The sequence below is a fragment of the Prionailurus bengalensis genome, chromosome B4 (genome assembly GCF_016509475.1).
Source record: "Prionailurus bengalensis isolate Pbe53 chromosome B4, Fcat_Pben_1.1_paternal_pri, whole genome shotgun sequence".
In the NCBI taxonomy this organism is placed as follows: domain Eukaryota; kingdom Metazoa; phylum Chordata; class Mammalia; order Carnivora; family Felidae; genus Prionailurus; species Prionailurus bengalensis.
Genome location: NC_057358.1, coordinates 140,370,220 through 140,397,459, shown reverse-complemented (window position 1 = coordinate 140,397,459; position 27,240 = coordinate 140,370,220). Strand labels below are relative to the sequence as shown.

The following is a 27,240-nucleotide window of genomic DNA, read 5'->3' as shown; positions in this document are numbered from 1 at the left end:
TCCCTCCAGCAAGGCCCTTCCCTGACAGCGTTCCTCCCTACACCAAATCGCAGTGGCCTCGTCAGAGGAAAAACGCCCCCGATAAAGGCTCTGTAATAGACACTACACTTATTTACCGCAAAAGCCACAATTAAGGAGGGCCTTCCCACCAAGTGCACGAGCCATTACTGGCCAATTACAGGATTACGGGCAGCAGGCGCCTGCCCCTGGAGCACGGCCCCGTCACAGAGCGTGGCCAGGGACGCCGAGCCGCCCCCTCCGGGGGACGGGGACCTGGAGCCCGAGGCCTGAGCCCACGCGCCCTGCCGCCCGTGCCGACCTCGGGGCTGCTGTGATTCGCGCGGGTCGGACGGCAGGCTGGGCACGCTGCCAGGCGCGAGTGCCCTGAGCACAGGCCAGGGGCCGCGTCTTTCCGTTCCCGGCTAACTGAACAGAGACGCGGGAGGCAGCCAGGCCTCGGGGTCTGCGCCACCTGAGTCTGAGCCCAGCTCTGCAACCTCCCGGGTCTGATGCTGACAAGACCCTTCCTCGGGGTTCCTCTGCAGGGAACCTGCCACACGCAGCCTTGGGAACCCCGGGGGCACAGGCAGTTCAAGGCAGACTCTTCTCCAGGCGGCCTGAGGCCACGGGCAGCGGTGACTCCAGGTCAGGTGAGGGCGGCTCCCTCTCCCCATAGGCGGCAGCTGGCGGGACGGCCCGCCGTCCTTCCAGAACAATGTTCACTTGGGGCATGTGACCGGACTTGGAGCGGGGGCCCGGGGCCTGACTGGGTCTTGGGTTCCGTGTAGACAAGCCATGTGTGCTGAAGTGTGGGCCCTGCCCTTCCTCGGGGGTGGTGGTGGGGGGGGGTTCTGGACAGGGATCACGTCCCGTTCCGAGCACCCGGTCTCCCCCCTCGTCGCGGTTCATCCAAGAAGGCTGACGCCCCGACCTCCTGCCGGCCTCGCTGGGCCCGAAGGGCGCGAGTGAGGGTAGCAGGTGCCGCAAAGGGACACGGAGGGGGAGCACGGCAGCGTGCCCTCTCACCCGGGCACCGCTCACGGCCCTCGGCGGGAGCTCCACGGCCTTGGCGGCCGGAAGCCGATTGCTTCTGTCAGCAGTCAGAATATAAGAGAAATTGAATTAAACGGGCGGCAAGTTATAATGCAGTGTGGGCGTTCTGAGGAGCATCAACATTCAAGCAAAGCCCGCGAGATAAATAAACATCAAGGGGAGAGCGCCAGCTCGGGAGCCGGGCGCGGTATTGATGTGGAAGACGCTTGCTAATATGCAATACCCACGTCGGAGCCAATAAGGCCACAGACACATCAAGATCACAGTACGGCTATTTCAGGAAATGTGATTTCATTACCCGTCTTCAATCCTTCCCCAGCCCGCCTCCTGCCTCGGAGCGACCGTCCCCTCCCTGCAGCACGCACACCCTCGTCCGGGCCCAAGACGGACCAGAGGGCCCGGACCCCAGCGCGCCAGCCTATGGGACAAGGTGCCGGCTCTGGGCTCCTTCCAGGCGCGGGAGCCTCCCCTCCGCCGAGCTGAAACACGGGGACCTGCCCGGGATGCCCCGGGCCAAGGTGGGCAGGAAGCAGGGATCGTGCCCCGCCTGCCCTCTGCGCCCCGACCCACTGAGGTCCCCGTCTGGGCTTCCCCGACAGGGCTGCCGACGAGGACGGCTACCCCAGGCACCTCTGTGGCCGGACTGGACTGCCGTGGGGAGAGGGCGCAAGGCTCCCAGGTCCCATCTTCGGGGCTCAGCCTCGTCCTGGGTGAATGGCAGTCAGGCTGCAGGGTCTCTGGAAACTCTAGGTGCACGGACATCTGGCACCAGCTCCGGCCGGGCCACGGCACGCGTCCAGACCCCCCACCAAGCCTGCCTGGAATCAGCAACCCTCCCCCCCACGCCGGCTCCTGCATGGGGGGCGGGGGTCTGGGAGGGTGGCCTGCCCTCGGGGGGAGCACTCAGGCCAGCTCCTTGCCCCCACCTCCCCGCCAGCCTGGCTCCCTGGTGTCGAGGGGAAGACGTCGGAACCCAGGCAAGAGGCAGGCTTGATGCAGCCTCCCCGGTGACCTCGGGACAAAGGGTGCCCGTGGGGCCTGGCCAGGGGGCGGACATAAACCTGGGCCCAGCAACCCTTCATCTGCCACAGGCACCCTCCCCCGGGGAACGGCCCTCAGGGTGTTTGTAAGGCCCCCGCCTGCTCGGACCATGGGTCTAGGACAACTGTCCTGTGAGATACTGACATTGGTGGGCCGGTGATTTACGATGCAGGTGGCAAAACCCAGTCCACACGGCAGGGTCCGAACCCAACGTCCACTGTGGATTCAGTTAACAATGGTGCGGCCACGTCGGGCCCTCCATACAACCCATGCGAGGTGCTAGCAATCAGGGCCACGGTGTGGGGGGACACTCTCTACTCCATTTTTCTCTAAACGTAATACCTGTCTTAACATAAAGCACGTCAATCCAAAACAAACAAAAACTATCTGATCCAACCAGACATTATGAATCCAGACTTGGGGCCGGTTTCTCTGCAGGGATAACAGATCAGCACATATCCCTCTGTGGGGAGCGGGGCCCCGGGGTTCTCTGCCCGGCTGCCAGACCAAACTGGACAGAGAACCCCCGACTGTCCATCTACGGGTGCAGCCTGGGAGTCGTGAGCGGGCCGACGGCCCTGGACGGAGGAGCAGGCTGCACCTCTCCTCTGCTCGGCTGCCCTGCCCTCACGGCGAGGGTCCGGCCGCTGGAGGGGGTGCCAGGAAGGCCGCCCCTCAAGGCAACCAGTGCCCCGCCCCGTGGGAGGGCCGCAGGCAGAGTCAGGGTGTCCTGGGAGCACTCCTTCTGTTCCCCCCAGTAACCTCACGCCTGAGAGGTCCGACAAGGTGGAGGAGGGACAGGGGAACGGAAAGCCCGCACTCGGTATCTGCGGGGGAGGGCGTAAGTACAGGCAGGACCCTGGTCTCGCTCCAGTGTCAGCGGAGGAGACAGGAAGGGATGACTCATTTCCATTCTGCCTCAAAAACGTGTTTTAGCGCTTTACGTAAGAGCCAACCGTAACGAGCGAGAAAGGCCGGAACTTCTGGATACGCGGTGCGGGTCTCTCGGATATCCACGTGCGGAGGAGACGGCGAAATGGGAAACCGATCCCAGACCCAGACTTGCCAACAGCGCAAGCACCACGGCTCCCCCGGGAAGACGGCCACAGTAGAAGCACCGACAGCAGCAGGTGTTGGCAAGGGCACAGGGCGAGCGGGCCTGCAGGCCCAGCCCCGATCCGCGTGCCGGCCGCTCCCGGTGGCGCGTCCAGGATGAACGAGCACCTCCGTCTACCAAGAGACGGGCACACGCGCGTCCACGCTGCAGCCGTAACGGTCAAACGTCACAAGGACCTCAACACCGCTGTCTTCCGGTGAACAGACAGGTGAGCCCAGGTGCCATCACACAACGGAATCCCACAAAAATTCTATGGAAGTGCCAGAGTACCGCTGCCCACGTAGACGGGTCTCACAAAGGCAGACGTATACCGTCCGATTCCGTTCATGCGAATTCCCAGAACAGACAAACGTGCGGTGACAGAGGCCAGGACTCTAGGGACCCGAGGGGGCGGGGCCGGGGCGCCCAGGCTGCCCGTACGTGTGTGCGCGAGCCTGCGTGAGCGCTGGATCTCAGTTAAAGTACCTCGGTTCAGGTCTTTAAAAAGAACAGGGAAGCGGGGGGGGGGGGGTGGCTCAGTAGGTTAAGCGTCCCACTCCTGGTTTCGGCTCAGGTCACGATCTCACGGTTCACGAGTTCGAGCCCCATGTTCGGCTCTGAGCCAACAGCGCGGAGCCTGCTTGGGATTCTCTCTCCTCTCTCTACTGCTCCCCTGCTCTCACTCTCCCTCTCAAAATACTCCCAAAATAATAAATGAACTACAAAAAAAAAAAAAAAGAAAGAGAAAGCCTTCACAGAGAACCAACACGTGTTCTGCACCTCTCAGTCCTCCGCAGGGTCGTGTACTCCCTCCTGAGCGTGTCCACACGGGTCTGTGAGCGTGCGTGACGTGCAGATGCGGATTCACAGGGTCACCGAGGTCCCCGGTGCTGGAGGGAAGGCCCCCTCATGAGACGCGGCTGCGCGTGCGTCGCCGTGGGGCTAGAGCATTTCCTGGGCGTGTTCTGCCCCCGGAGGCAGCGGAGGGGCCACGCGTCTGTGGGTCACAGGCCTGCAGTGCGGGCTCGCCGCGGCCAGCAGGAGGAGCCCGCGTCGCCTGTAGAAAACGCTAAACGGCCCGGTGCTGGCGTCTGTATTCCTTCCCACGGTCCTGTCCCATTGGTGTCACAGATCGATGCTCCCGGATCCCTGGAGCCCGTGAGAGAGGGTGCGGGGTGCGAAGGTGGCCAGTGCAGGTCACTTGGGCAGCGAGGCCCAGGGGTTACGAATCCCCGCCACGGCGCCCTCAGCCTGCAGCCCCTGCCTGGCCTTTGGGAGCAGCACCCCGTTCACGGGTTTACGGACGTGGACGTGCCTTCCCGACAGTACAATCTTCCTTCAACCCACCGGCTCGACCAGGAGCCAAGGACACTTCGAATGACAAAAGTAAGAGCCAGACAGAACACCACTGAGGCACAGGCAGGGACCCTCTGGCTGATTCCGAGTGCCGCCCTCAGCCCGCAGCCCTGAGTCCTGCCAGCCTCCCGCCCTTGGCCACTCGGGCTCTGGCCACGAGCTCGGCCGGGTTCCTGCTCTCCCATCAGTCGGCTGTCGCTCCTGCGCGAGCCGAGGCCGCCGGGACCCTGCCAGGCATCCTGAATAATTAACGGAGCCCTTTATCGGCCTCTCAGCTCCTTCCTTCCACCGCCCCAGCCACCAAGGACAGGGAAGGGAAGGCACTGACATCTCCACGCTGCGTCGGGCTCAGCAGCGGTCACATCCTGGAGCACACGGCCACCGTGGCACACAGCTGTGTCCTGAGCGGCCTTCTTGCCCCTCCCTGCCGACCTGCTCACCTCCACACCCAGCCAGGTGCATCGTCCGGCCGCCCTGGGCACCTGCCGGGGAGGGGCAGAGCGCCACAGACAACCCGTCCGTGTCCCCTGTGCAGCCCGTCGCCCCCGGTGGGGTGCAGGTTCGTCCTGCACAGCTTCCCGTGCCCCTACCTGGGCCTCCCACACCAGCTGTCCCCCGTCACCACCATCACCAGGCGGATCTCTCCCAGCATCCACTCCTGCGGCTCGAAACTTACTGTCTGGGGGCAGGGAGGGATTTCTTCTAGAAGGCCGTCAGCCAGCACTCCGCTCCAGCACGCGGGAATCAGTCCCTGCCCTGCAGGCCTTTGTTGTCTGATCACAGACACCTGCCCTCCTCCCTCCACCTCGCAGCCTCCCTGGAAGGGGGCGCCAGGCCTGGGGAGCACGGAGACGGGAGATGCGTCCAGGGGGCCTGGATGGGACCAGGGGCTGCCGCTCCCCCACAGGCATATGCTCCCATCACCCCGATATCCCGTGATCAAAGCATCTCCCGAGATCAAAATAAAATTGTCTCATCTAAAATTTCCCTGGCTTTGATTTGTTTCTCATCACACAGTTTAATTGAGTTGGAAATCTCCAGTAACATCAAAGACAGCGGGAAGGCTCCGTGCTCATCAAAGGAGGTCCCACCCTGGGGGTGGGGGGTGCAGGTGCCGGCTGGGTGGTCCCGGGGCCCCCTGCCTTCAGCAAAGCCCCGGCCACACGTCCAGGGGAGGACACAGCCCCACACCAGGGTAGGGCGGTCACGGGAAGGGGAGAATGAGGGCCACGGGCAGCTTGGTGCCTCGACCCGCAGGGGCCCCCACCCCACCCCTGGCCTCTGCCCAGGCCCCACAGTGTGACTGAGTCTGTCTGCTCTCCTAAGCTGGCCTCCCCAAGAAGGGGCCCTGGGTGCACGGACAGGCACTGCACCCACGGTGGCCAGCCTCCCTGTGCCCGTCTCTCTCGGGCTCAGCCTGGAAGTGGCCGGGTGGCCGGTACGGCTGTGTGCACTCCTCCCCCTCCACAAGGTCACCCTGTAGACCAGGATCGGGGGGGGGGGCATGGTAGCTGGTGTATGCCTCTCCACTGGCCCACAGCCCAGAGAGGGACCGAGGCCAAGGGCAGCACCAGCCACAATGCTGAGCACTGGGGCGTGCCCGTGCGTGGCGTGAGTGCTTCGGGGGTGGTGCAGGAGACAAGGGCGGCCGCCTGCGTCCCTCCTCTGCAGCTGCCACAACCAGGAAGACTGGGGGACCCTCAGGCCTGGCCCACAGCTGCACCTGCTTGTGACCACCATGGTCCCATCATGGGCGCAAGGGTCACCTCCTCCAGGAAGCCTTCCCTGGATGCCGCAGCCTGAATCTGCACTCTTGTTTCGTGCTTCTCCCGTCCCCCATGCAGATCAGCTCCAGAGCTGGGCACCCTCGCGCCCTCCTTCCTGGAGGCAACACAGCCTCGGCAACGTCAGGAGGGAGCTGCCTGCGTCAGCCTGGGTGGAGCCCAGTGAGACCGGATCGCACTGTCCTGCAACAGGGAGTATCTGCGACGTCCCTGAGCTGAACGTGGGGCAGGGTGGAGGTGTCTGGTGACCCGTGCGGACCCCCTGCGTCGTTCCCCGGTTAACGTCACGAGCATCCCTGATGATGGTCCCAATCAGAGCAAGCGGGCTCCCACCGCACACTGGGGCCCGTCAGCTCCTGGTTTCCTGGAGAGAATTTCCTCCAAGAGGGTTCAAAGACATTTCTCCTTACACATGCTGATTATTCTCAAATGCTGATTAAAATGTATAAGATGAGGGAAGTGACATTATTAACACAGCCCTGTTTTATAGCTTTCGGGGCAGGAGTCCGGCACTTGTTACGTCTATTTTTGACTATTTGGGTTTTTTTCTTTTTTTTGAAGTTCTTGTAAATGGAATTGTCTTCCTAAGATCATTTTCACGTTGTTCACCACCACTGCAGAGAAATTCAATTTTTGTATATTGATCTTACATCCTGCAACCTGGCTGAAACCTTTATGAGTTCCAAGCGTACATGTAGATTCCTTGAGATTTTATTTACAAAAGATCACATCACCCATGAACTGATGGCCTTACTTCTTTCTCCTGCCCAACTTCCCGGGCGACAGCCTCCAGGACGATGCTGAATAGAAGTGACGAGAGCAGACGCCCTGGTCTTGTCCTTGAAATCGGGGCAAAAGCGTCCGTTCTCCCTCCTCCGAGGATGCTGTCTGTCCGCGTTTCCTAGATGCTCTTTGTCGCGTTGGAAACCTCTCTTTGTCCTAGTCTGTTGAACGTTGTTACCGCGATATGGCGTCAGATTGTGCCAACGCCTTTGTTGCCACCGTGGGGACGATCGTAGGATTTTTGTTCTCGATTCTGTTCCTACGGCATTCTACGCTCATGGGCTCCCGGAACCGGACTCACACCCACCCGTGACGTGAGTCCCACCTGGTCACGGCGTGTGACCCTCTCGGCGTGCCCCTGGGGGCAGCCGGCTAGTCCCCTGCTGGGGATTTCTGCGTCTACACTCGGAAGGTCTGTGTTTTCTTTCTCATGTCTTTGCCCGATGCTTCCGGTGTGAGGGTCACGCCAATTAGAAGGGTCTCCTCTCTGATATATTTTTTATGTTTGATTATTTATTTTGAGAGAGAGAGAGAGAGAGAGAGAATATCCCCACTGTCAGCACAGAGCACAAAGACGGCTCGAACACGTGAACCGTGAGATCATGGCCTGAGCTGAAATCAAGAGTCGGACGCTCAAGCGACTGAGCCCCCAGGCGCCCCGTTTTCCTCGTTGTTTCTACTCCGATCCTGTGTTACTTTCTTTCTTCTACTTGACTTCAGCTGCTCTTCTTTTTCTTCTGTCTCAAAATGGGTACCTTTGGTTTTAACATAATTTACTCACAGGTATACTTACAGGACTCAATTTTTAATACCAGCTGATGCTAACAGTCAGCTCACGAAACCCCCGGACACGGAACACGGCTCCCCCAAGCTGTCCTGAGTCTGCTCCTGCACCCCGCAGGGGGCGGCTCTCCCAAGCAGTGCCACCAAGGAGAGAGGACGTCACCGCAGGGCGCAGGAAGCCGGGCCGGGCTGCGTCTCTGCCCGAGCTCGCAGACTCTAGGTGACCTGCCGGAGGCCACCCGGCTGCGCAAGATACACACACGCGTTTATAAATACACGTGAACACTTCCACCCATTTTTCTAAGTACTGAAGCACATAAAAGCTTTTCCCCAAAAGGACGGAGGCCAGCTGTCCCCTCTGTATCCCGTCCGCCCCTTCAGAGGCTGTTTCCTCTCAGTGAGCAGGGTTGGAGGGTCCGGACAGTGCTGGACGTGGACGGGGACGGGGACGTGGGGCGGCCTCACGCCCACTCGTGCCTGCCTCCAGGGGCCCCCAGGCACCTAGGACACCACCGGGCAGGTGGGTGTGGCCACCTCCCCGGACACAGTGCTCGGCTCCCCTGGAGAGCCTTCTGGAACTTTTGCTGCTGCCTCTGCCCGGCTCAGCCCTACGCCTGTGGCCCCACGGGGTTTGTGCTGCCCTATGCGGCCCCCCCATCTCACGCTTCTGTCTCTGCCCCCACCCCCACCCCCAGCGCTCCCGGGCGGCTGCAGGGACACACGGTGAGGCCGGCTGGCCCGGCATCTCCGTCTGCCCCGAGGCTGCACGGCCCAGTGCCGGAGCATCTGAACGCTGCTCCCCGCTCCCTCCACACCAGGCTGTCAGCGGGTTCAACTCAAGTCCCGTCCTGCTCAGAGACTGCAGCCACCTAGAAAAAACACCGAATTCTGCAGCGAGGCACAAGGACGGGAGAGATTGGGCCGTGGGGGCCTGCACAGCAGGAAGGCAGACAGACCCAGACCCTCTGGGCAGCCAAGCCAGGGCCACAGCAAGGGGCCACAGCCAGGGTCACAGTTGGGGGTCACAGCCAGGGTCACAGCAGGGGGTCACAGCAGGGGGGTCGCATCCAGGGCCACAACAGGGGTCACAGCAGAGGCCACAGTCAGGGTCACAACAGGGGGCCACACCCAGGGCCACAGCAGGGGGTCACAGCCAGGGTCACAGCAGGGGGTCACAGCAGGGCCACAGCAGAGGCCACAGCCAGGGTCACAGTTGGGGGTCACAGTCAGGGTCACAGCTGGGCCACAGCAGGGATCACAGCAGGGGGCCACTCTCTCCCTCGCTCAGACCCGTGTGTGGCTGGGGCTCCAGGGGAGTCTGGGCTGAGATAATAGCACCCGACGGTGACAGGCCGATGCTCTGATCTCTCTGCATAAACATGAAATGGCCACGTGGCCGGCCACCGTGTGGTCGTCCACGATCAAAGGCAGTTACGTTGGATATCCCAGCGAGAAGGTGCCAGGGAAGGATGGTTTTCTCCCTTCGCATGAAAGTGAACTCACGAAGCGACAGGCGGGCCGTAAGAGGCTATTATAGCCAGTGGGCGCAGCCAGCCGGGGCTGGGCCCCAAGCTCCTTCCTGACCCCGGATCCCTCCAGAGCTCCCCTCCAGGCCCGGGCCCGCAGCACAGCCTCACGCACCCCTCCCTGGCAGGGCTGCTGGGCGCACAGACCTGGTGCCGCTCACGGTCCCTGCCGGGCTTTCTGCACGCACACCCCGCCCTCCTCCCCAGAGAAATCACGGCTCGGGGCCTCATCAGAGGGCACCTCAGAGTCCCCCTGGTCCTGGGCAAGCAGCTAGAATGGGGGTGGCCTCAGGAGGGCGGGTGGTGGCATCTGGGAGGTGGCATCTGGGACTCCATAACACATCACCCCCTCCCCAGAGCTTGTCCAGCAGCAAGAAGGCTGGACTCCAGTGACAGCAAATGGCGGGGGACCGAGCGTCCCAACGGCCCCGTCGTCATCGGAACGCGTGGTCAGGCTGCAGACGCACCGGCCACACTGTCCTCTCCCCCGCCCACCGCACTGGCCCCTGGGGTGCCCCGCACTCTGCAGAGCTGGGGCCCCAGGCCCAGGCTCCCAGGGGCTGGCCTGTCCCGGCCGCAGCCTCAAGAAGCTTCCAGAAAGCCGGGAACTTCCTGAGCTAGAACAAAGATGAGAACACAGACGTGTAGGCAGCACACGTCCGCTGGGGGGCCGCACGCGCCCTGCGTGTCTCAGGAGCACACGGGAAGGTGCCTCAGGGCCTGCCCGGGCCACAAGGCACACCCGCTTACTTCCAGGGACAGGACACTATGACGGTCCCCACCCCACGCAGGACCGAAGACGGGGGCGTAACCCCCATCCCCCGTCCTCCTCTGGACCCCACCCCCCGCCCCCTCCTGAGAACCGCCAGCCGGAGTGGCTCCCCCACCCTCTGGGCCACCCCACCCCCCTCCGCCGCACCCACATGGCCTCAGGGTGCTTCCCCTTTGCTTCTGCTTCTGGGCACCGGGCCTCCCTCCTGCTACACGGTGCAGGCACGTGCCGATCGAGCCGTGGCCGCAGGGCCTCGGGCCTGACACCCGCCGTCCTCGCCCAGCGGCGTCCGCGGAGTCGAGCAAACACAGACTTCTACCCGAGCGCCTCCTGGAGGCGCGTTTCTGCAGTTACTCGTCTTCACCGCGTCCTACGTCCCAAATACCGGCCCTTCCCCACCAAGCGTCTACACCAGCCTCTCCTGGCCGCCCGTCCTTCGCCAGTCGGAAGCCCCACCCGGCGGGGCTGCGGGACCGCCCACGTCCTACCCCTGGTCCCCGCCACGAAAGCGGACGGGCCAGCGCCGGCTCCTGCCGCACGCGAGGCCCCGCGCCCCTTCCGGCCGCCTTCCTCCTCACTCCTGTGTTGCTAGGAGCTCCCCCGCCCCGTGATTCACCCACTGGAAGCACACCATCGCAGCTTTCAGGGCATTCGCAGAGCTGCGCCCCCACCCAGTCCGGTTTAGAACACTTTCATGGCCTGAGAAGAACCCTGAGCTGCTGATCACCCCCCGCTCCTTGCCCTCTCGCTCTGGAGACTTGCCCCCCCGGACGCTCGTGGACACGGACCCACACAGTCCCCGTCCTCCGCGCCCGGCATCTCTCACTCACGGCTCACGCGTGTTGTGGGGCGTCCCTCCTTTTCACGGGTCGGCAACGTTCCGTTCCGTGGACGTACCGCACCACTCACCCCCTGGCGGACCCGTGGGTCGTTTCCGCTCTTTGTCCGCCCTCGTGAACACGCGTGTGCGTGTGTGCGTGGACGCGTGTTCTCACTTCCCCTCGGCCCACACCCAGGACTCCGCTGGGAGTGGAGCCACGGCTCCTAAGACAGCGCCACGTTGAGCCAGACCAGCTCCCGAGGCAGCCACACCTGCGCGCCCCCAGCCGCGTGGGGGGCTCTGACCGTCCACATCCTCGCCAACACACGTGACGTTCCGACTCCGTGGAGCTCCCACACGGCCCCCGTGTGCCTCTTCCTGGTGACTGAGGACCGAGCATCTTTCCACGTGTTCCCTGGCTGTTTGCACAAATACCTTTTTGAAAATACACCTGTTCAAACCCTCTGCCGCTTTCTCAACTGGGCTGTTCGTCTTTTCATCATCTAGTCGTGGGAGTTCTTTGTGTGTTCTGCAGACAAGTCCGTGATCGTTATTTGCAAATATTCGCTCCCACTTGGTGGACTGTCTTTTCGCTTCCTCGACCGTGTCCTCGGAAGCACCAGAGTTTTGGTGAAGTCGCGTTTACCTTCTCTTCTCTTTTCTCTTTTTGCTCGTGCCTCTGGTGTCAGATCTAAGAATCCTTTGCCAAATCCAGATCGCGAAGGTTCACCCCCATCTTCTTGTAAGCCGTCTACGGGTTCAGCCTCTGATCTGGGTCACGTTAACTTCTGTACACGGCGGGTCCCGCTCCACCGCCGTGCATGCGGCTTCCAGGGGTCACGGCGCCACGTGTTGAGAAGACGACGCTTTCCCCGCCGAACGGTCTGGAAACGCTTGTCAACGACCAGCTGACAGAATACGGGAGGCTTCATTCCTGGACCTTCACCTCCTCCCGGACGGAGGACCCCGTCCTCATCCGGAACCTCAGCAGCTGTCCGCAAGCAAACGCACCCAGATGCTTGTCCCTGCTCTGTGCTTCCTCGGCGGAGGCCCTCAAGGCCGCGTCCGGGACCCGGGGATCACCTGCTGCTGGACACAGCGTAAAGGGGGAGGGGCGGTGGTTCCCTAAGTTGGGCGGAGCAGGTAGCAGCTTAGGAAGCCGTTTGCACACCGTATCTCACGTGCAGAGCCTGCCGATGTCCAGTCTGTGGATGAAGGCGGGGGCCCAGCCCACCGGCGCCCGACGGTGAGGGCACAGCGAATCGCAGACCAGACATCTCCACTCCGTACCTGGGGCTTCCGGCGTCCCGGGCTCCCATGGACAGGAGAGCGTGTTACAAGTTCCGAACTTCACGTGCAGGCACATGACGTGGTGCATCCCTGCTCGGGAGTGAAGGGCCAGGTCACCTGGAAGGCAGGTGGGCTCCCAGCGGGTGCCACCGGTGAACTGCGTCACCACCAGGGTCACCCCCAGGGCCCCGGGAGAGCCCCGCCGACCATGCGCTGAAGGCAGCCATGACTCCCCAAAGCCTCTCCAGACATCACGACAGCCCAGGTCACCCTCCTCCTCCCCCGGCGGGCCCCGGGCCTCACAACAGACACTGCCCTGCCTCCTCCCCCAGACGCCCAGGGGCCCCTCTCCTTCTGCCCCCCCGGCTGCGGGCAGGGCTGCTTTAGAAACAGCCCTCTCTGCTCCGACCGCCCGCACCCGACCCTGGCATCACCTGCTTTCTTTACTTCGATTCCTTTCCAAAGCGTTTCTGGAGAGGTCAGCTGAGGGGAGGCAGGGCCTCCACTTACAAAGCAAGACCCTGCCTCAATGGGAAGGACCGCGGGCATCGCGGCTGCCTGCTCGTGCCGGGCAGGGCTGCGACACGGCAGCCCTGCGGAGGCACCCGGCCCGCACGTGTCCACTGAGGGGCACAGGGGAGCTCGTGGCTTCCCAGAGCCGCGGCCGCGGCATCCACGACCTGGGGCGGCCCCCGAGGTGAGCCGCATCCCCTGTATTTGTGCGTGAGAACGTGCACCTGCAGACACGGCCAGGAGTCCCCCCTCCTGCCACAAGCACCCTCCTTTCAGGAAGAAAAGCTTCCCTGGCGAGCTCCTCTTCATCCCTCAATACCCTACTCAAATGCCCCCTTGTGGAAGTAACTTTGCCAAGGTCCCGGACACGAAGGGACGGCTGTGCTCTGAGGTCCCGCAGCCCCTGCCCCACAGTCTGGACCCCAGCCCACAGCACTGTATGTTCTAGGTATTAGGTATCTCAAGCGTCAATCACTCAAGAGCACACCCCGTATCTGAACGTACGAGAGCGTGAATGAATGAACGGACGAATGAATGAACAGGTGGACAGACGCGGGGGTGCTCCAGGACTCCAGGCTCCCTGCCGAGCACACAGCAGGGTCAGCACAGACCACCCCACTGACCCTGCTCGTGCCGGATCCCACCCACCGAGAAGGCTCAAGGTTTCTCTGCAGCAGCCACAAGGCACACGTGAGGAAACTTATTATGCACCCAGAGCAGGGAAATAGAAAAGCAAAAATTAAATTAGACGGCGGCGGAGAAAATGCCCACCGTGCAGAAGCAGAACGCCAACGAACTTGTCTGTCCTCCCCTGGAAGCGGCCAGGTTTTAATTCGGGTCTCTGGGACACGGCCCCTGAGGCGCGGGAAGGCTCGCGGGAGAGGGGAGAGAACGTGGTTTCAGATGAGCAGACCCGGATTCGATTAGGAAGCACTTCGGACCCCAACTCTCCCTGCAGGCTCGCGGGGCTAGCGAGGAGGGGGCCCCTCGCCCCACGCCCCTCGTCCCGCGCCCCGCGCCCGTCCCTGGGAAGGATCGATGAGCGTCAGCAAGAAGGTGTGCGTCACTGGGAGTCTGATCCGGTTTCGGGAGCCGGGGGCGGGGCGGGGGGGTTGCTAGGGTACAAATGCAGCTCCTTGGGAGTCAGGGAGGCCGCCCCGGCCCGAATTCACCGAGCACCTGAGCTGGGCTGCACCGAGTTCCAGAACGGACCCTGCCCCAAGGCACAGGTACCCCCCTGCTCGCTCAATTGCACGCCTTTTATGGGACGCCCACCGACGGTTCTTTTTTTTTTTTTTTTTTTTTCAATGTTTATTTATTTTTGGGACAGAGAGAGACAGAGCGTGAATGGGGGAGGGGCAGAGAGAGAGGGAGACACAGAATCGGAAACAGGCTCCAGGCTCTGAGCCATCAGCCCAGAGCCCGACGCGGGGCTCGAACTCACGGACCGCGAGATCGTGACCTGGCTGAAGTCGGACGCTTAACCGACTGCACCACCCAGGCGCCCCCAGACGACGGTTCTTAAAAACAAACCCGGCTCCCGCGACGAGCCCCTCTGAGCACCAGGTCCTCGAGATGCCCCCACTTGCCTCCAGCCCCCCACGGGCAGGGTCAGCCCCTCTGCCACCTTCTCCAAAGTGCCCCCGCGTTCCCAAGGAGCCCCTCAGGGCTGGCGGCACGTGGCCACAGGGGCCAGGGACAGTCAAATGGGCCCTGGGGTGGGGTCAGCTGGGAGCCCCACCGGGCCTCCAGGGACCTCGTACCGCGGGCCCCCCGGGCCAGGCCCAAGCAGCCCGCTCAGCCCCAAAGGGCGACCAGGTGTGGGTGGGCTGGGCCTGCAGCTCCCGAGCCGACTCACTGCCCCACCACGCCCCAGACAGGCCGGGGACAGGCTCACCGGTGACACCAGGGGCAGAGGTCCCCACCTGGTCAGTCTCCATCCCCCAAAGTGACCTCATGGCTCTGCTGACCCCTTCCTGGTGCCTTGAGGCTCCAGGAACCCCCTGGGGCCGCCGGCCCATCCAAAAGCCCACCCCTGGGGATGCTAACATCCCTACTCCCGAGGGCCCAAACCCCCGCCAATGAACTGAGCTCAGGTGCTCCAAATGCTCCAGGTGTCCCGGCCCCAGGCTCCCACGGCCATCCTTCCTCAGGTGACCGTCCCGAGCACCGAGGGCAGTGGGGATGGTCATTACCGCAGTATCCTGGTTGGGCAGGAAGCGGGCTCCCACACAGAAGCCGCTGATCTGAACCGGGGAGGAGGTGCCTAGAGCCCCGTGCAGAGGCTGTCGGGGAAGGAAGGGCACGGCTGAGCCCTGGGACCCCACCACCTTGTCAGGCTGTGACCACACCTCCTGCAGCCCCCCCAGAACACCCTGCATGGGGTCCCCCCACCCCAAGCAGCTCCGACACATGAGGCCGCCATTGGCCTGGCCACAGGAGCACCCCCTAGGCCGCCTGCTCCGGTCACGGGGCTCCGGCCCGGTCCCGATGCTCGCCTGCCCGCGGATGCCAGGTCTCACCCCGGACCGCACACAGAGGCCCATCTACCAGGGTGACGGGCACTGCAAAGGCTCCCCTCTGCTTCTAAGAGTATTTGCGATTCTGTTTCAAAGACCATCCCCGAAGGTACCGCCTCACACAAGGTGCTTGGGCCCTCGTCCCGCGAGGATGTTAATGTGGCACATCTCAGAGGCCGGACAGCCCGCTGGCCGTGGGGAGGCCTCACCACCTCCCCGCTCTCAGAGCCCGAGGGGGATGGGGTCCTGACGCGGGTCACTGAGTGGGTGGCCTCCCCCAGAAACCACATGTGAGGGATATAACGGCGTCCAGGGCTGTCGGCCTGCACCCCCTCCTCCCGCAGTGACACTGAGGGGCCACGGTCCCCGCCTGGGCCCGTGACTCCCTGCCCCCCACAGCACCCCAAACTCCACACACACAGAGACACCAACACCGTCCGGGCACCGGGCGCCCCATCAGGACCGTCCTGCCTGAGGCCAGGCCCAGACAGCCGGCAGCTTCCACAGGCGTTCCTGGTGGTGGGGGCCGGGCTATGTCCGCTGGACCCCAGCCGCCCGGGCCTTCGAAGGGGTCGCGACCGAGGGCTCTTACCGTCCACGCAGGCGGGCCGGGCTCTCGTGGTGCCCGCGATCTGCCCCTTTCTGCAGGCACAGCGAGCCGTCTGCCGGGCGATCGTCCTCCTGGGCTGGCTGCTGTCGCGGTCCAGGGTCACAATCTCACAGGTGCCGGCGGCCAGCTGACCTGCAAGAGAGGCACGGGCGTGGGCTGAGCGGCCGAGGCGGGGGGCCGAGCGTCCCAGCCCTCCCGCCCGCGGAGGGGCCCCGGCGGCCGCGGGAGGCAGGCTGCCCGCCCGGAGCGCCCGTCTCAAACTCGCGAAGGACGCTGTCAGAAACACGCCGTATGGGGCTGGCGCCGGGTCAGCCCAGCCGCCTCTGCACGCGGACGCTCGAGGCCCTGCCTGGGCAGACAGGAAATTAACTGTGGCCCCGTCCGTCACGCCGGAGATGAAGGGGCCGAGCCTCGCTGTCGGGGCTCTGATGGAAGCAGCCAGACCGCCCAGAGCACAGAGATCCGAGCCCACGCCGGCCCCTGGGTCTCCGCCGGCCAAGAGGCACTCCCAGCTGTGTTAACGGCTGCGCACCCGCCACATCGCAGGGGAGCCTCCCCCCCATCAGCACGGGGCTGAGAGCAGGCACGCTGCACAAGGACGCAGTCAGGTGCACGCACAGACACAGACACGCCCGCACACGCCCGGAAGGTGGGCACGGAACGCACCTCACACGGGTTCACGCGAGCCGGACTCAGGTGTGAAGGTGCCAAGGCCAGGAGCCACACGGGCGGGTACGGGGAGACGCCCACACAGCACACGTGTGACCCATCCACGCCCACCCAGGTACACAGACGGCACTCATACGTTGCACACGTGTCCCGTGCAGGCACGCACACACAGGTACACACAGGTTACCTGGATGCGCCCCTCACTCCTGCCTTCCCACGTGGACACTGCCCTGATCCCTAAATACTGGCCACCCCAGGGCACGGGGCTGTCCTTGGTCCACCCCTGGGCCAGCAGTGTCCAGAGAAGGGACAGGTTTCCTTCGAAGGCGACGACAAGTTGGGGTGGCTTCCTCCTCCCCTGTGGTCCCCGAGTCACGGAAAGGGTGCCCGTGCCGCCAACGTCCCAGCAGAGGGGAACCTGCCTTCTGCAGGCTGTCACTTCTGTGAAACCTGGCACGGCCCCCCCCCCCGACCCCCCGAGAACGTTCGCCGGGACGGCGTCAGCTCTGCACGGAGGGCCGTCCAGCCAGAGACCGGCCACCTCGCCCCGTGCCGACCGGAGGCCGTCCCCAGCTCGGCCGGTGCAGCACCGGTGCGTCCCTGGGCTGGGCCCCCGCTGCCCCTCCACCCCGGCCACCCAGCCGCAGCCTCCACCCGCGTGACCACTCTGGAGAACCACCAGAGGCTCTGCGCACTCAGGTTCTCGCTCTCCCAGTCCCTCGGCAAATAGTAAGCACCTACCGAATGCCGTTGGTGTCGCTGGGCCCCGCAACCATGCTGTGAGCAAAGCAGACCGCACAGCGCCCTGGGGAGCCAGGAGGACCAGCTCCTACAGATACGTGTCACGCGGGGCCCGGCCGGGAGACGGGACAGCGTGGGGACGGGGCCCGCGTGCTGGATCACAGGATAAGGGAACCGCGAAGAAGCGACCGCCAGGAGACGGGCCGGTGGGGCAGGTGGGGTGGGGGTGGCTCCCACCCTGCAGGGGAAAGCAGGGGGATCCCGGGGGCTCCTGGGTGGCGCTTCTCAGCCCTGCTGTCCTTCACTGTCCACTTGCCTGCTGTCGCCTCGGGCCCCTCCTCCAGGCAGTCCCCCGGGCCCTCCAGGCAGCTCACTGCGCAACATCGCTCCTGCCTTTTTGTCACCTGTAGGTCCCCAGCCAAGCCGCGAGCCGGGTGCAAACAGGAAGCACACCCTCGAGCCCTGGGGGTGCCGTGTGTGCGTGAGAACTGGGAGGCACCAGCCGCGCCAGCCGCGGACTCAGAGGGCTGCGTGCAGTGACCCCAGGCCCGCTACCCAGAGCCTGTCGGACGGCACACGAGGTTTCCTGGGGGAGTCGCACGGGTGCGGGGTGAAGGACCCCTGGACACCGTGAGTCCCAGTTGCGAACTGAGGCGCCAGCCAGCCACGCGACTCCTCACCTAAGGCGTTAACCGGCCCACGTTCCAGCACGAGCACCGGGGCCACGAGAGACGCTGCCGGGCACATCGGGACTCGGGGCCACAGCAGGGGGGCCGATGGGGGTCTCTGCGACCCAAAGCGCCCGTCACCCCGTCGGCCCAGCAATCAGCGGCGGTCAGGCTGGCACGGTCGCCCCCACATGCCACAGTTGCGGCCCACGCCCCGGGCACCGGTGGTGCCGGCAGATGACGAGACTGCCAGGGCCCCCCAGGCGGACACGCTTCCACACCGACACGCAGCCCACGGCAGGTGCCTCTGATGGCGGGTCAGCTTCCGGGCCGCCCTGGGAAGGAACCGGAGACGGGAGGGAGGCCCGAACCGCAGCCTGTCACTCGCCCCTGTGTGCAGGCTGCACGTCTGACACGTGGGTGTGGGCAGGGGGCCCCCGAGGGCTGCCGGGGACGGTCCTTCCTGCCTCTCCCGGCATCCGGGGGTGGCAGGTCCTGGTGGCAGCCGCATCGGGCCGGCCTCCGCCTCCTTCCTCACCAGGCAGCGCTCCGTGCCTCTGCTCTTACGAGTCACCTGCCACCTGGACAGAGAAGCCCGCTCGCATGACCTCATCATAAGGTGAGCACAGCTGCAGAGACCCCACCGCCCGACGAGGCCACACTCACAGGAGGTGAGGACCCGAGCGTAGCTCTTGGGGACCCCATCCGACCTACGAAAGGAAGGAAACAAAGCTCCCCCTCTGAGAACCCAGAAATGCCCGGCTTGCAACAATCTGGGGGTGCATACCCTTCACGGCTGACTGTCTTCCGGAGAGGGGTGCCCCCGGCTCGTTAACTTATCGCCAGCCGACCAGACGCGGGGTTCCCCTGCAGCGCCCAGACCGGTGCCTCTCCGTGCGCCCACCCCCTTGCCTCGGCTGCCCTGGCCGCCCCTCTTCCAGGTTCCCCATCTTACTTTCCATCCCCCAATTCGGGCTGACCCACAGACACGTCAACCGTGGCCAGCCCCCGTCCCCTGGGGCTCCACCTCGCCGTGCACGGACCCAGACCTGGGCCCCGGCACCCTGTGTGGACACCTGCAAACAGCAGGTCTCACAAGGGGCCGGAAGGGCACAGGGTCCCAGCGCGTCGGCAGACGGGCCCCAAACGGAGGCGCAGAGAGACGCGAGGCGCTTTGCGGCTCAGCGGGGACAGCGTCCGGCCACTCCCGATGCCGCTCGTACCCCCCGCGCTGGATCCCGCCGGCAGCTCACACGGCTGAGTACAGAGACCAGGTGCCAAAGGAGTGGCCACTGCACACGGTGAGGACGCTCAGCGTCGCAGAGAACAATCAGCCCGGCCTGGGCGGCAGCCGGCCCTCCACTCGGCCCTGCCTGTCTGTTTTGGGGGTCAGCCACGGAATTCAGGCCGCGACCCGAACGTGTGGGTACGGACCCACCGCCCGCCAGGACTCAGGCGCGGCCATCTGCCGCTGAGCCCCCGGAACCCACCGCGGACGCACCGAAGCTATCGCTCAACAAGCTTGTCGGGCCCGTCCATCCGCACCGGCCGGGGGGGGGGGGGGAGCTGAGTCCCACCCAGCCTGGCGGGAACCCACAGCATCTCATCCAAGCTGTGCCCACGCTCGGGGCAGGGGTCAGAGGGCAGGCAGCCGGCTGGCCCCGCCCGCGGCAGGCCACACCGGCCATTTGGAGCTCAGATACCGTCTGTGGCCCATCTGGGTCCCCTCTAGCAGCCAGCTCCGGGCAGATGCACTTCAGAGCCCCGAGGTCACTCTCTTCCACTCAGGGTTCTAGTTTGTGGTCGGGACCCCACCGCCCTCCCACAGTCCACCCGGCTCCCGGGGCCCCCAGGCCTACACCCTCCCCAGGCCCTGCCGGCCCCTCCCAACACCCTGGCTCCTGAGGCTCTGAGGGCAGCAGGGGGGCCTGCCCCCGCCGACGGGGCCGCACATCCCGCTCAGAGCAGGTGGATACACGTGGAACGAAGTTCAAGGAGACTTGCCCCCGCCTGTGGGTTCAGACACCTCGAGACTCGCAGGGCAGGGACAGAGAAGAAGGTGGGAGCCATCCTGCCCGGCCTGCCCTGGCCGGTGGGCTCTGAGCCCCGGGAAAGGGGGCCTTGGGAGCGGCCCCCACTGCAGGGCTTACTGAGGTAAACCAGCCCCGGTTGTAAGTGAGCCCAAGCCGCCTGTCCCACCAGGTGTGCAGGGGACGAGGGCGCTGGCGGGCCTCACTGCCCGCTCGGGCCAGCTCTGACCTCCGGCTGGGCATAAACACCTGCTGGTGGCCGAGCCAGGCCTGACTGTCCCCCCGCCAAGGACCGATGTGCAGGGACCCCACCAGGGACCGGAGGCTACCAGAGCCCAGGACAGCAACAGTCAGGGAGGAACCCACAAGAGGACCAGGGACGGGTTTCCTCTTGCCACCAGAGCTCTCTCGCGTCCAGAACGTCAGGAGCCCCCGTGGGTGGGTCCTTCAGAGCAGGGCCTCGGAGGGCGTGCCAGCACCGAGAAGGCCGGGACTGTGCCTGGAAACGGTGTCCCAGCTCCGGCACCGGGGGCCACGGCTAAGCTCAACTCCGGGCCTCTATGCTGCACTGGCCGAGGGCTGGAGCCCCGCCAGGCGGCTGCACGTGGCCCCAGGGGAAGAGGCTGGGGACACCTACCGGACCCCAGAGGCTAAGAGCCCGCTGTGGGTCCCACTCACTGCCATGGTCACCTGAGGTGTCGGCTCTGGGCTGGACTGGACCCCAACAACTCCCCACAAGGTGAGCATTCTGCCCGGATTTTACAGAAACAGCCCACGGACATTCATCACACGCCGGTGGACCGTGACCGGGGGCCCTGGCACTCAGGGCAGGGATGTGCAAGGAAGCACCAGTGGGACACATCTTGCGTTTGGCCCCTGGGGGCCTCCTGGGTGTCCGGGGCCCTGGCCAGCGCGGGCAGAGGCCCCCTGAGCCAGAGCCCCCGTGTCCTGGGCTGCCAAGTCTCACGTGTGCCCGGAGTCAGACCAGGTTGGACAGCAGCCCCTCCAGGTCCCCAGCACGGTCCCAGTGGAGGGCCGCCACCACCCAGCCCCCGAGCCTGGTCCCTGAAGGACCACGAGAGCATCCTGAAGGCGAGCCGTGCCAGAGCCTACCTCGGGGTCCCCAGGGGACCCAAATCCGCTCTGGACTCCATGGTCAGACCCTGCAGGCGCCAAGGATGCACACCTCCCCCCAGCCAAGGGCCCCCAAGTTCACAACTGGCTTCACTCCCAATGCGGGTGAGCTGCCCCCCGGGTGCCGAGGTGCCCTTTCCCACCGCCCGAGGACGAGGGTGCGGACGCCCACTTGGCCACAGGGCATCCTGGGCCCACGCTGGTGCCGTCCCCAAACCGCAGACTCCTGTGAGCGTTGGGGTGTGGCCCGACCGGACAGGCATGTGGAGGACAGAGCCCTGGGCGTCCCTCCTGTGCACCTGCCTCTCCCGTTACCACCACGGACAGCCCTGCCAACGTCCCACCGCGGAGAGCCCGCCAGAGGCTGCACCAGCGAGGACTGACGTGCAGCTGTGTCCCGGGAACACATTAAGTAGGATGAAAATACACGGAAAAAAGTATAAAACCCGATGGGAGTATGACAGCCTCTGTTTGAGCTACAGCAGTCACAGTAACACCTTCCGCGGTTTGTCACCCGCACGACGTCCACCTTGGCAGAAAGCACCTGCTCCCCCGCCCCCCGCAGCGTGGGAGGGCCAGGTCAGCGCCTCCTCCCTCAAGGGGCAGGTCACCGGCTCTCGTGGGGGGGGGAGGGGCCGCAGGACATCCGGTGACTTTCACTAAGTGCACCTGCCATAACCGTCCTCCTTCACGACCAGTCACCGTCCACCTCCTACTGCGCCCGCCTCACGACTTCGCCCAGTCACAGGGCTTGCACCTTGTCCGACAGCCACCCCCCACCCCCCAGCTTGGGTCCTGCCCCCCGTGGGGAAGGGGGCTCCCGAGCACTGAAGCCGGCATCCAGTTCTCTATCACGGGAGCCAGGTAAATGCGTGCCGCGGATCACCCAGGACAGCCCTCTGCTCACGGGCACGGGGACCAGCCTGCGAGACGGTGAGTGAAACCGGGACCTTACGGAGGAGGGGACATCTGTGGCCGTGCGCGGGTGGCCAGCCCCAGCCGCTCCGCAGCTCCGGCCCCTGGTGCCAGGAGGCACCTGCTCAGAAGACAGTGTGACAGAGGCCCCAGCGCACGGGCGAGGGGACGCTGGTGCAGAGCAGGGGGCAGGGCCACCAGGCTCCTGAGACCAAGAGGCAGAGCAGCTCCAGAGCGCCCGCAGGGTCGCTGGGGGCCCGGGAGCCCAGGTGCGGGCCACAAAGCCGCTGCTCCGTCGGGGCGTGTGCGCTCACGGCCCAGACGCACACACACGCGTGCACGCACACCAGGCTTTCCCAAGGAGCCCCCGTAGGGGCCGTAGGCTCCCTCCCACGGGACTCAGCAGCTGGAAGCAAGTCCGCTCTGACCGCCCACGGAGCCTCAAGGGGTCTCTCCACAGCCCTGTTTCGTTTCCAGCCACACCTCCCAGGATGGTCACGCACCAGCACAGCCCCTGCAGACCCTCAGCTGTGTGCCTCCATCTCCAAAGGGACAGTCCCCTCCACCTCTGCACTGGGGGGTGGGGGGGATGCCGCCCCTCTGCCTGGACGCCTCCATGCGGCCTGTGCTCAGGCCTTGGCACGCCCCGGTCCGCAGAGACGGCCCCTGATAACGGCCTAGCGGGGAGTCAGGGGCCCTCGGCCCTGGCTGGCCCTTCCGTCCTCACAGCCAGTCCAGGGCTGGGTGAGACCAGAGGTGGGACGGGAAAGCCAGACTGTGCGTGAGCTCAGGAGACCGAGCGGCCAGGCCCGACGTTGCCTGCCTCTTCCTGCCCTGGCTTAGCTTTGCAGGGAACGTGTCAGGAAGGTCAACGGTGGGGGCGTGGACTTGGGAGAGGGGGGCAGGATGCGTCTGCACGGACGAGTTGTCCTGGTGCCTGTCACAGCTGGACACCTGCTCCTTCCCCATCCTAAAGAGGAGCCCTTGGCTCGCCCCTGCTCTGCAGATCGGCCCCAGTGTCCCCTGGCTGTCCCCGCTAACACAACTGTGAAATATAATTATGTCTTTTCCAGCAAAGTCAAACATCTCGCGGCAGCCTCCTGGAGCCGGCCGACCTTGTCCCAGCCTGCTCCCGTCACGTACTGCCTGCCCTCTACCCCCTGGGCCGTCCTCCCCCCCGCCGAGCTGCATCCCCTGCCCAAGTCCAGAAGCTGGACGGGCTGGGAACAGAGGGGCAGACGGCAGCCCCCTCGCACAGCCAGATGCACCCTTCCAGAAAGTTCTGCCGGCTCACCCCTGCCCAGTGCCTGGCCTGTCCCTCGGCCACCTGTCAAGTTTGAAAACACGGGAAGGGTCCCTCCAGGCGGGCTGCACCAGGAGGGAGGGACGAGGCCCCTCACCATTCCCCGGCTCAGAGAGGAGGGTCCGCTCAAGGACGCCAGCGCCCGCAGGCTCTTCTAAGCGCTGCTGGGGCTGGGCTCTCTAAGAGCTGGGCTTTTCATCTGGGTGAGAGCAGGTGGAGGGACCGTAATAAAAAGGAAAAGAGAATAATACCTTGATTACAGCTACGAGGCAGGCTTTTCAGGCCTCCAGAAGGGAGATCAAAGCCTCTCTAGTCAAGTTCCCTCCGGTGGCTCCACAGCGGGCCTTAAATCAAAATCAGTGCCTCGCCACCCCTACCCGCTCCCCCCGCCCAGGCCTGAGGGGTCTGCACCTGCCGACACGGGCCGGGGGAGGGCCAGGCTGGGCCGTGCTGTGCGAGCCAGGGGCAGCCACCATGTGGGTGTTGGGGACCTGCCCGCTGTCACTGCCAATGCCGTCAACCCTGCCGAGGACAGGGCGGTGCCCGGAGGCAGTGGCTGGTCCTTGAGACGTGGGATTTCAAAGCCAGCCGCCGTCTGGGCTGGGCTGGTGGCTTCAACAGGGACATGCCCCCGATGTGCCCTCTGCAGCCCGTGTGCTGTGCTCAGTAATGCCGACGGGGCGTGTGCAGGGCCCGCACGGGGTCACTGGCCTTCACAGTTAAGGCCTGGCCCCCTCCCACCCCCTGGAGCCGACCCAGGCCTCCAGGAACCCAGTTAGACTCCAGCCACGCCCACCTCTGCCCGGGGCCACTGGGGACATCACCCCGGAGGCTGTGTTCTCCCTGCCCTGACAACTGCTACCGACCCCACGCCAGCCATCCAGCCAGGGCGCCCGGGCTCTGCCCATGCCAAGCCCGGGGGCAGGACTCCGGAGCAGGAATCACCCCACACCTCTGGATGCAACCACAGCCCCACACAGCCTTTCGCCTTGAGAGAGACCAGACAAACAGCGGGGGCAGCCTCAGTCTCCCCATCTGTGAAATGAGCCAGCGGGACAAGGCAGCGTTCTTCCCCGTCTGGACTGAGCCACCACCATGGAGACCAGATGCCCCGGGGAGAAGGGCGTGGACGGCGGAGGGAAGGTCCTTGTCCACCACGAGCCAGCCGGTGGAGGGCGGCGGGCCCAGAACCTCCCTCCGAAGGGCACAGCCGCCAGCGGGCTCCAGGGAGAGAAGGCAGGACTCACAGCACAGACAGACCTAGAAACAAGCCTCACGCAGCAGGTGGAAAGTGGTGGAGTGATGTGGACCTCCCACGCCCTGGAACGTGTCAGGTGGCCCCCTCGCCCACAAAAGGGTGAATATCTCCCACGTGGTACGGGTGTAAGTTAGGGAGCTCGAATGTGGATGATCCCAGTGGCCCGTGTCACCACAGGTCCCCGTAGGAGGGAGATACAGGGGATCTGACCACAGAGGAATGACCCAGTGACCCCACACAGAGGCTGGGGCAACAGATGCCCCTGGAGGTGGATCCAGAGGCCACCAGCCAGGAAATGCATGAAAGGCGAGGAGCACATTCGCCCCTGGAGCTTCCAGAAAGATCCAGCCCTGCCCGCACCTTGGTTCTGGCTCAGTGAGACCCTTTCTGGGCCTGAAACGTGCAGAACTGTAAGAGAATAAAGCCGTGCTGTTTCAGCACTAAGTGCAGGGTGGCCTGCGAGTCAGGAAACAGGCCCGGGATGTGATGTCAGTAGGAGAGCACAGGCCTGACATGCGTGCGGGGGCCGCTGGACTCGGGCCACACGGGGCCGGGCTGGCTCAGCCAGAGCAAAAGGGCCTCAAAGGTGCTGTGAAGGGCATGGGGGGTGTGGGAGGACCACGTGGGGGGTCCTGGGCCCCAGCCAACAGCACAGGGCTGCGGAAGGGGGGACCGCAACCCCAGTGCCTTCCGGCCACGCCACAGAGAGGGTCCCCGCTGGCCCTCTTTCCTCGTGCTTCCTGACGAGACTGTCCCCTGAGATCAGGGCTGCCCCACAAGCCGGGAACCGAAGCTCACGGCCAACACCTGTGCTCCAGTCACGTGACCCTGCAGCTGAGGGGGTGACCTCAGCGTAGACACGGCTGGACCAGGGCTCAGAGGATTCAGGTCCACGTTTCACGTTAAATATTAATTACTGGTGAAAAGAGAGTTGGAACACGTGCCCGGCACCGAGCCCTACCCGGGGCAGGAGGCTGGCGGGTCCCCCAACCCCCCGGGGCTGGGAGTGGAGCCCAGAGCCTGCACCCACACTCGGAGCATCAGCCACCACATGGGGACCCCTGCTGTCCTCAAAGACTTCATCACAGACTAAATCGCGTCATCTCCAGCACACTTCGGAAAACCCTGAAGGCGTGAGGCTGTCCTCAGGTCCTCTCAATGTGAGAGCAGAGAGGAGGCTTGGTTGAGGCAAAAGGGACCACAACCTGGGTCGTTCCTGCTTGGGAGCCCAGGCCCTTTGCTGTGGAGTGACCTGGGCTCAAAGAGGTCTCTTGGGGCTTGATAATGAGGCCACAGGGGGCCCTGACCTAAAGCGTTTGGTGAGGACGCCTCCCGGGGATGGGCTGCCCACCAGGAACCACACACCGGGGCTCCTACGGGGGGAGCCCGAGCTCGCCTCTTCCCCTTGGCCTGGCCGGCACAAAGGCCGGGACCCCAGCGGTCGTCACGGGCTCCACAGCTGGTCCCCAGACCCTGTCCCCAGCAGCTGGGCTCACCCTGCCCTTTGGGAGGGGCTGAGGCTCCGGGAGCCCCCGATCCGACCTCTAACCTGGACCGGCAGGTACTGTGTGGGTGGGTGGGGGCTGTGCCCAGAAGGCTGACCGGGGACAGACCCTCCCCAGAAAGTTCCTGAAGGAGAGCACGCCAGCTTGCATTGCAAAGCAAGGCTCCCCTGTCCGCTCCGACCCTACGTCTCCCACCCCGGGAATGAGCACGTGGCCGGCGTCCCCCCGCTGGCCGCCCCACGTGCCCAGTTATGTCGGCGGCTGCCCGGCTTTAGGCAGGGGCACAGAAGGAGCCGAGGGCCCAGGCCCAGCTGACCGCGGCACTCCCTGCTTCCTTCCCTGGGGCTGGATTCTTCCCGAACCGATCCCGGGCCCTGGGGATGGCCCGACAGCCCGGCTCCTCTGACGTGCAGGCGTGTTATGGAAGAGGGCAGTAAAGGAGGCACTTTTATTGTTCTCCTTGAGGCTGCGAACACCGCCCCGAGACGTCCATCATCAAGCACCTCGCCGCTGTCCAGCTGGCTCCCAGTCAATTATCCCCGTTAATGTGCCTATTAATGAGGCGTCGCCCGGCCTGGCAGGTCCGCGCGCGGCCCCAGGGCCCGTCCCGAGCCGGGCTGGAACACTGCTGGCACAACATCGTAAACACTGGGTAATTACGCCGCAGTTTATGACTTCGCAAAGGTCAATAAAGGCACGCGGCACCGCTCTCCAGAAGGGAGCGCCGTGTGGCGGGCGGGGGACCGCGGCGGAGCCGGATCCGCCTGGAAAACAAGGGGGCCCCTCCGCACGGGCTAGACCTTGCCCACGCCGCTCCACGAGGCCCCTGCGCTCCGAGCCCAGAGTCCCGTGAGCTCTATCCGGGCAGCTACCCGGGCTTCGCCGAGTTAGCGACAAGGGCGGGGGCTGGTGGCCTCCTGGCTCCCGCCCGCACCCCCACCCCAACCAGCCACTTCCCGGCAAGGGGGCCCTCAGCCCAGGCCGGGTCGGGCTTCTCCCAGCCGCCACCTCCATGGCAGACGGGATGGGCTTGGGATCCCCAGGCAGCTGCATCCCCGAGGAGCCACCAGG

General features: G+C 64.9%; 1 protein-coding gene across 2 annotated transcripts in view; it reads right to left on the bottom strand.

Moving 5' to 3' along the window:
- TAFA5 (TAFA chemokine like family member 5) overlaps nt 1–27,240 on the bottom strand; it is a 191,963-nt gene that overhangs the window by 61,539 nt on the left and 103,184 nt on the right. For both annotated transcript variants that reach the window (XM_043562981.1, XM_043562982.1), the window contains exon 2: nt 15,929–16,078. In XM_043562981.1, the coding sequence (XP_043418916.1) occupies nt 15,929–16,078 (150 nt within the window). The remainder of the gene's footprint in view (nt 1–15,928; nt 16,079–27,240) is intronic.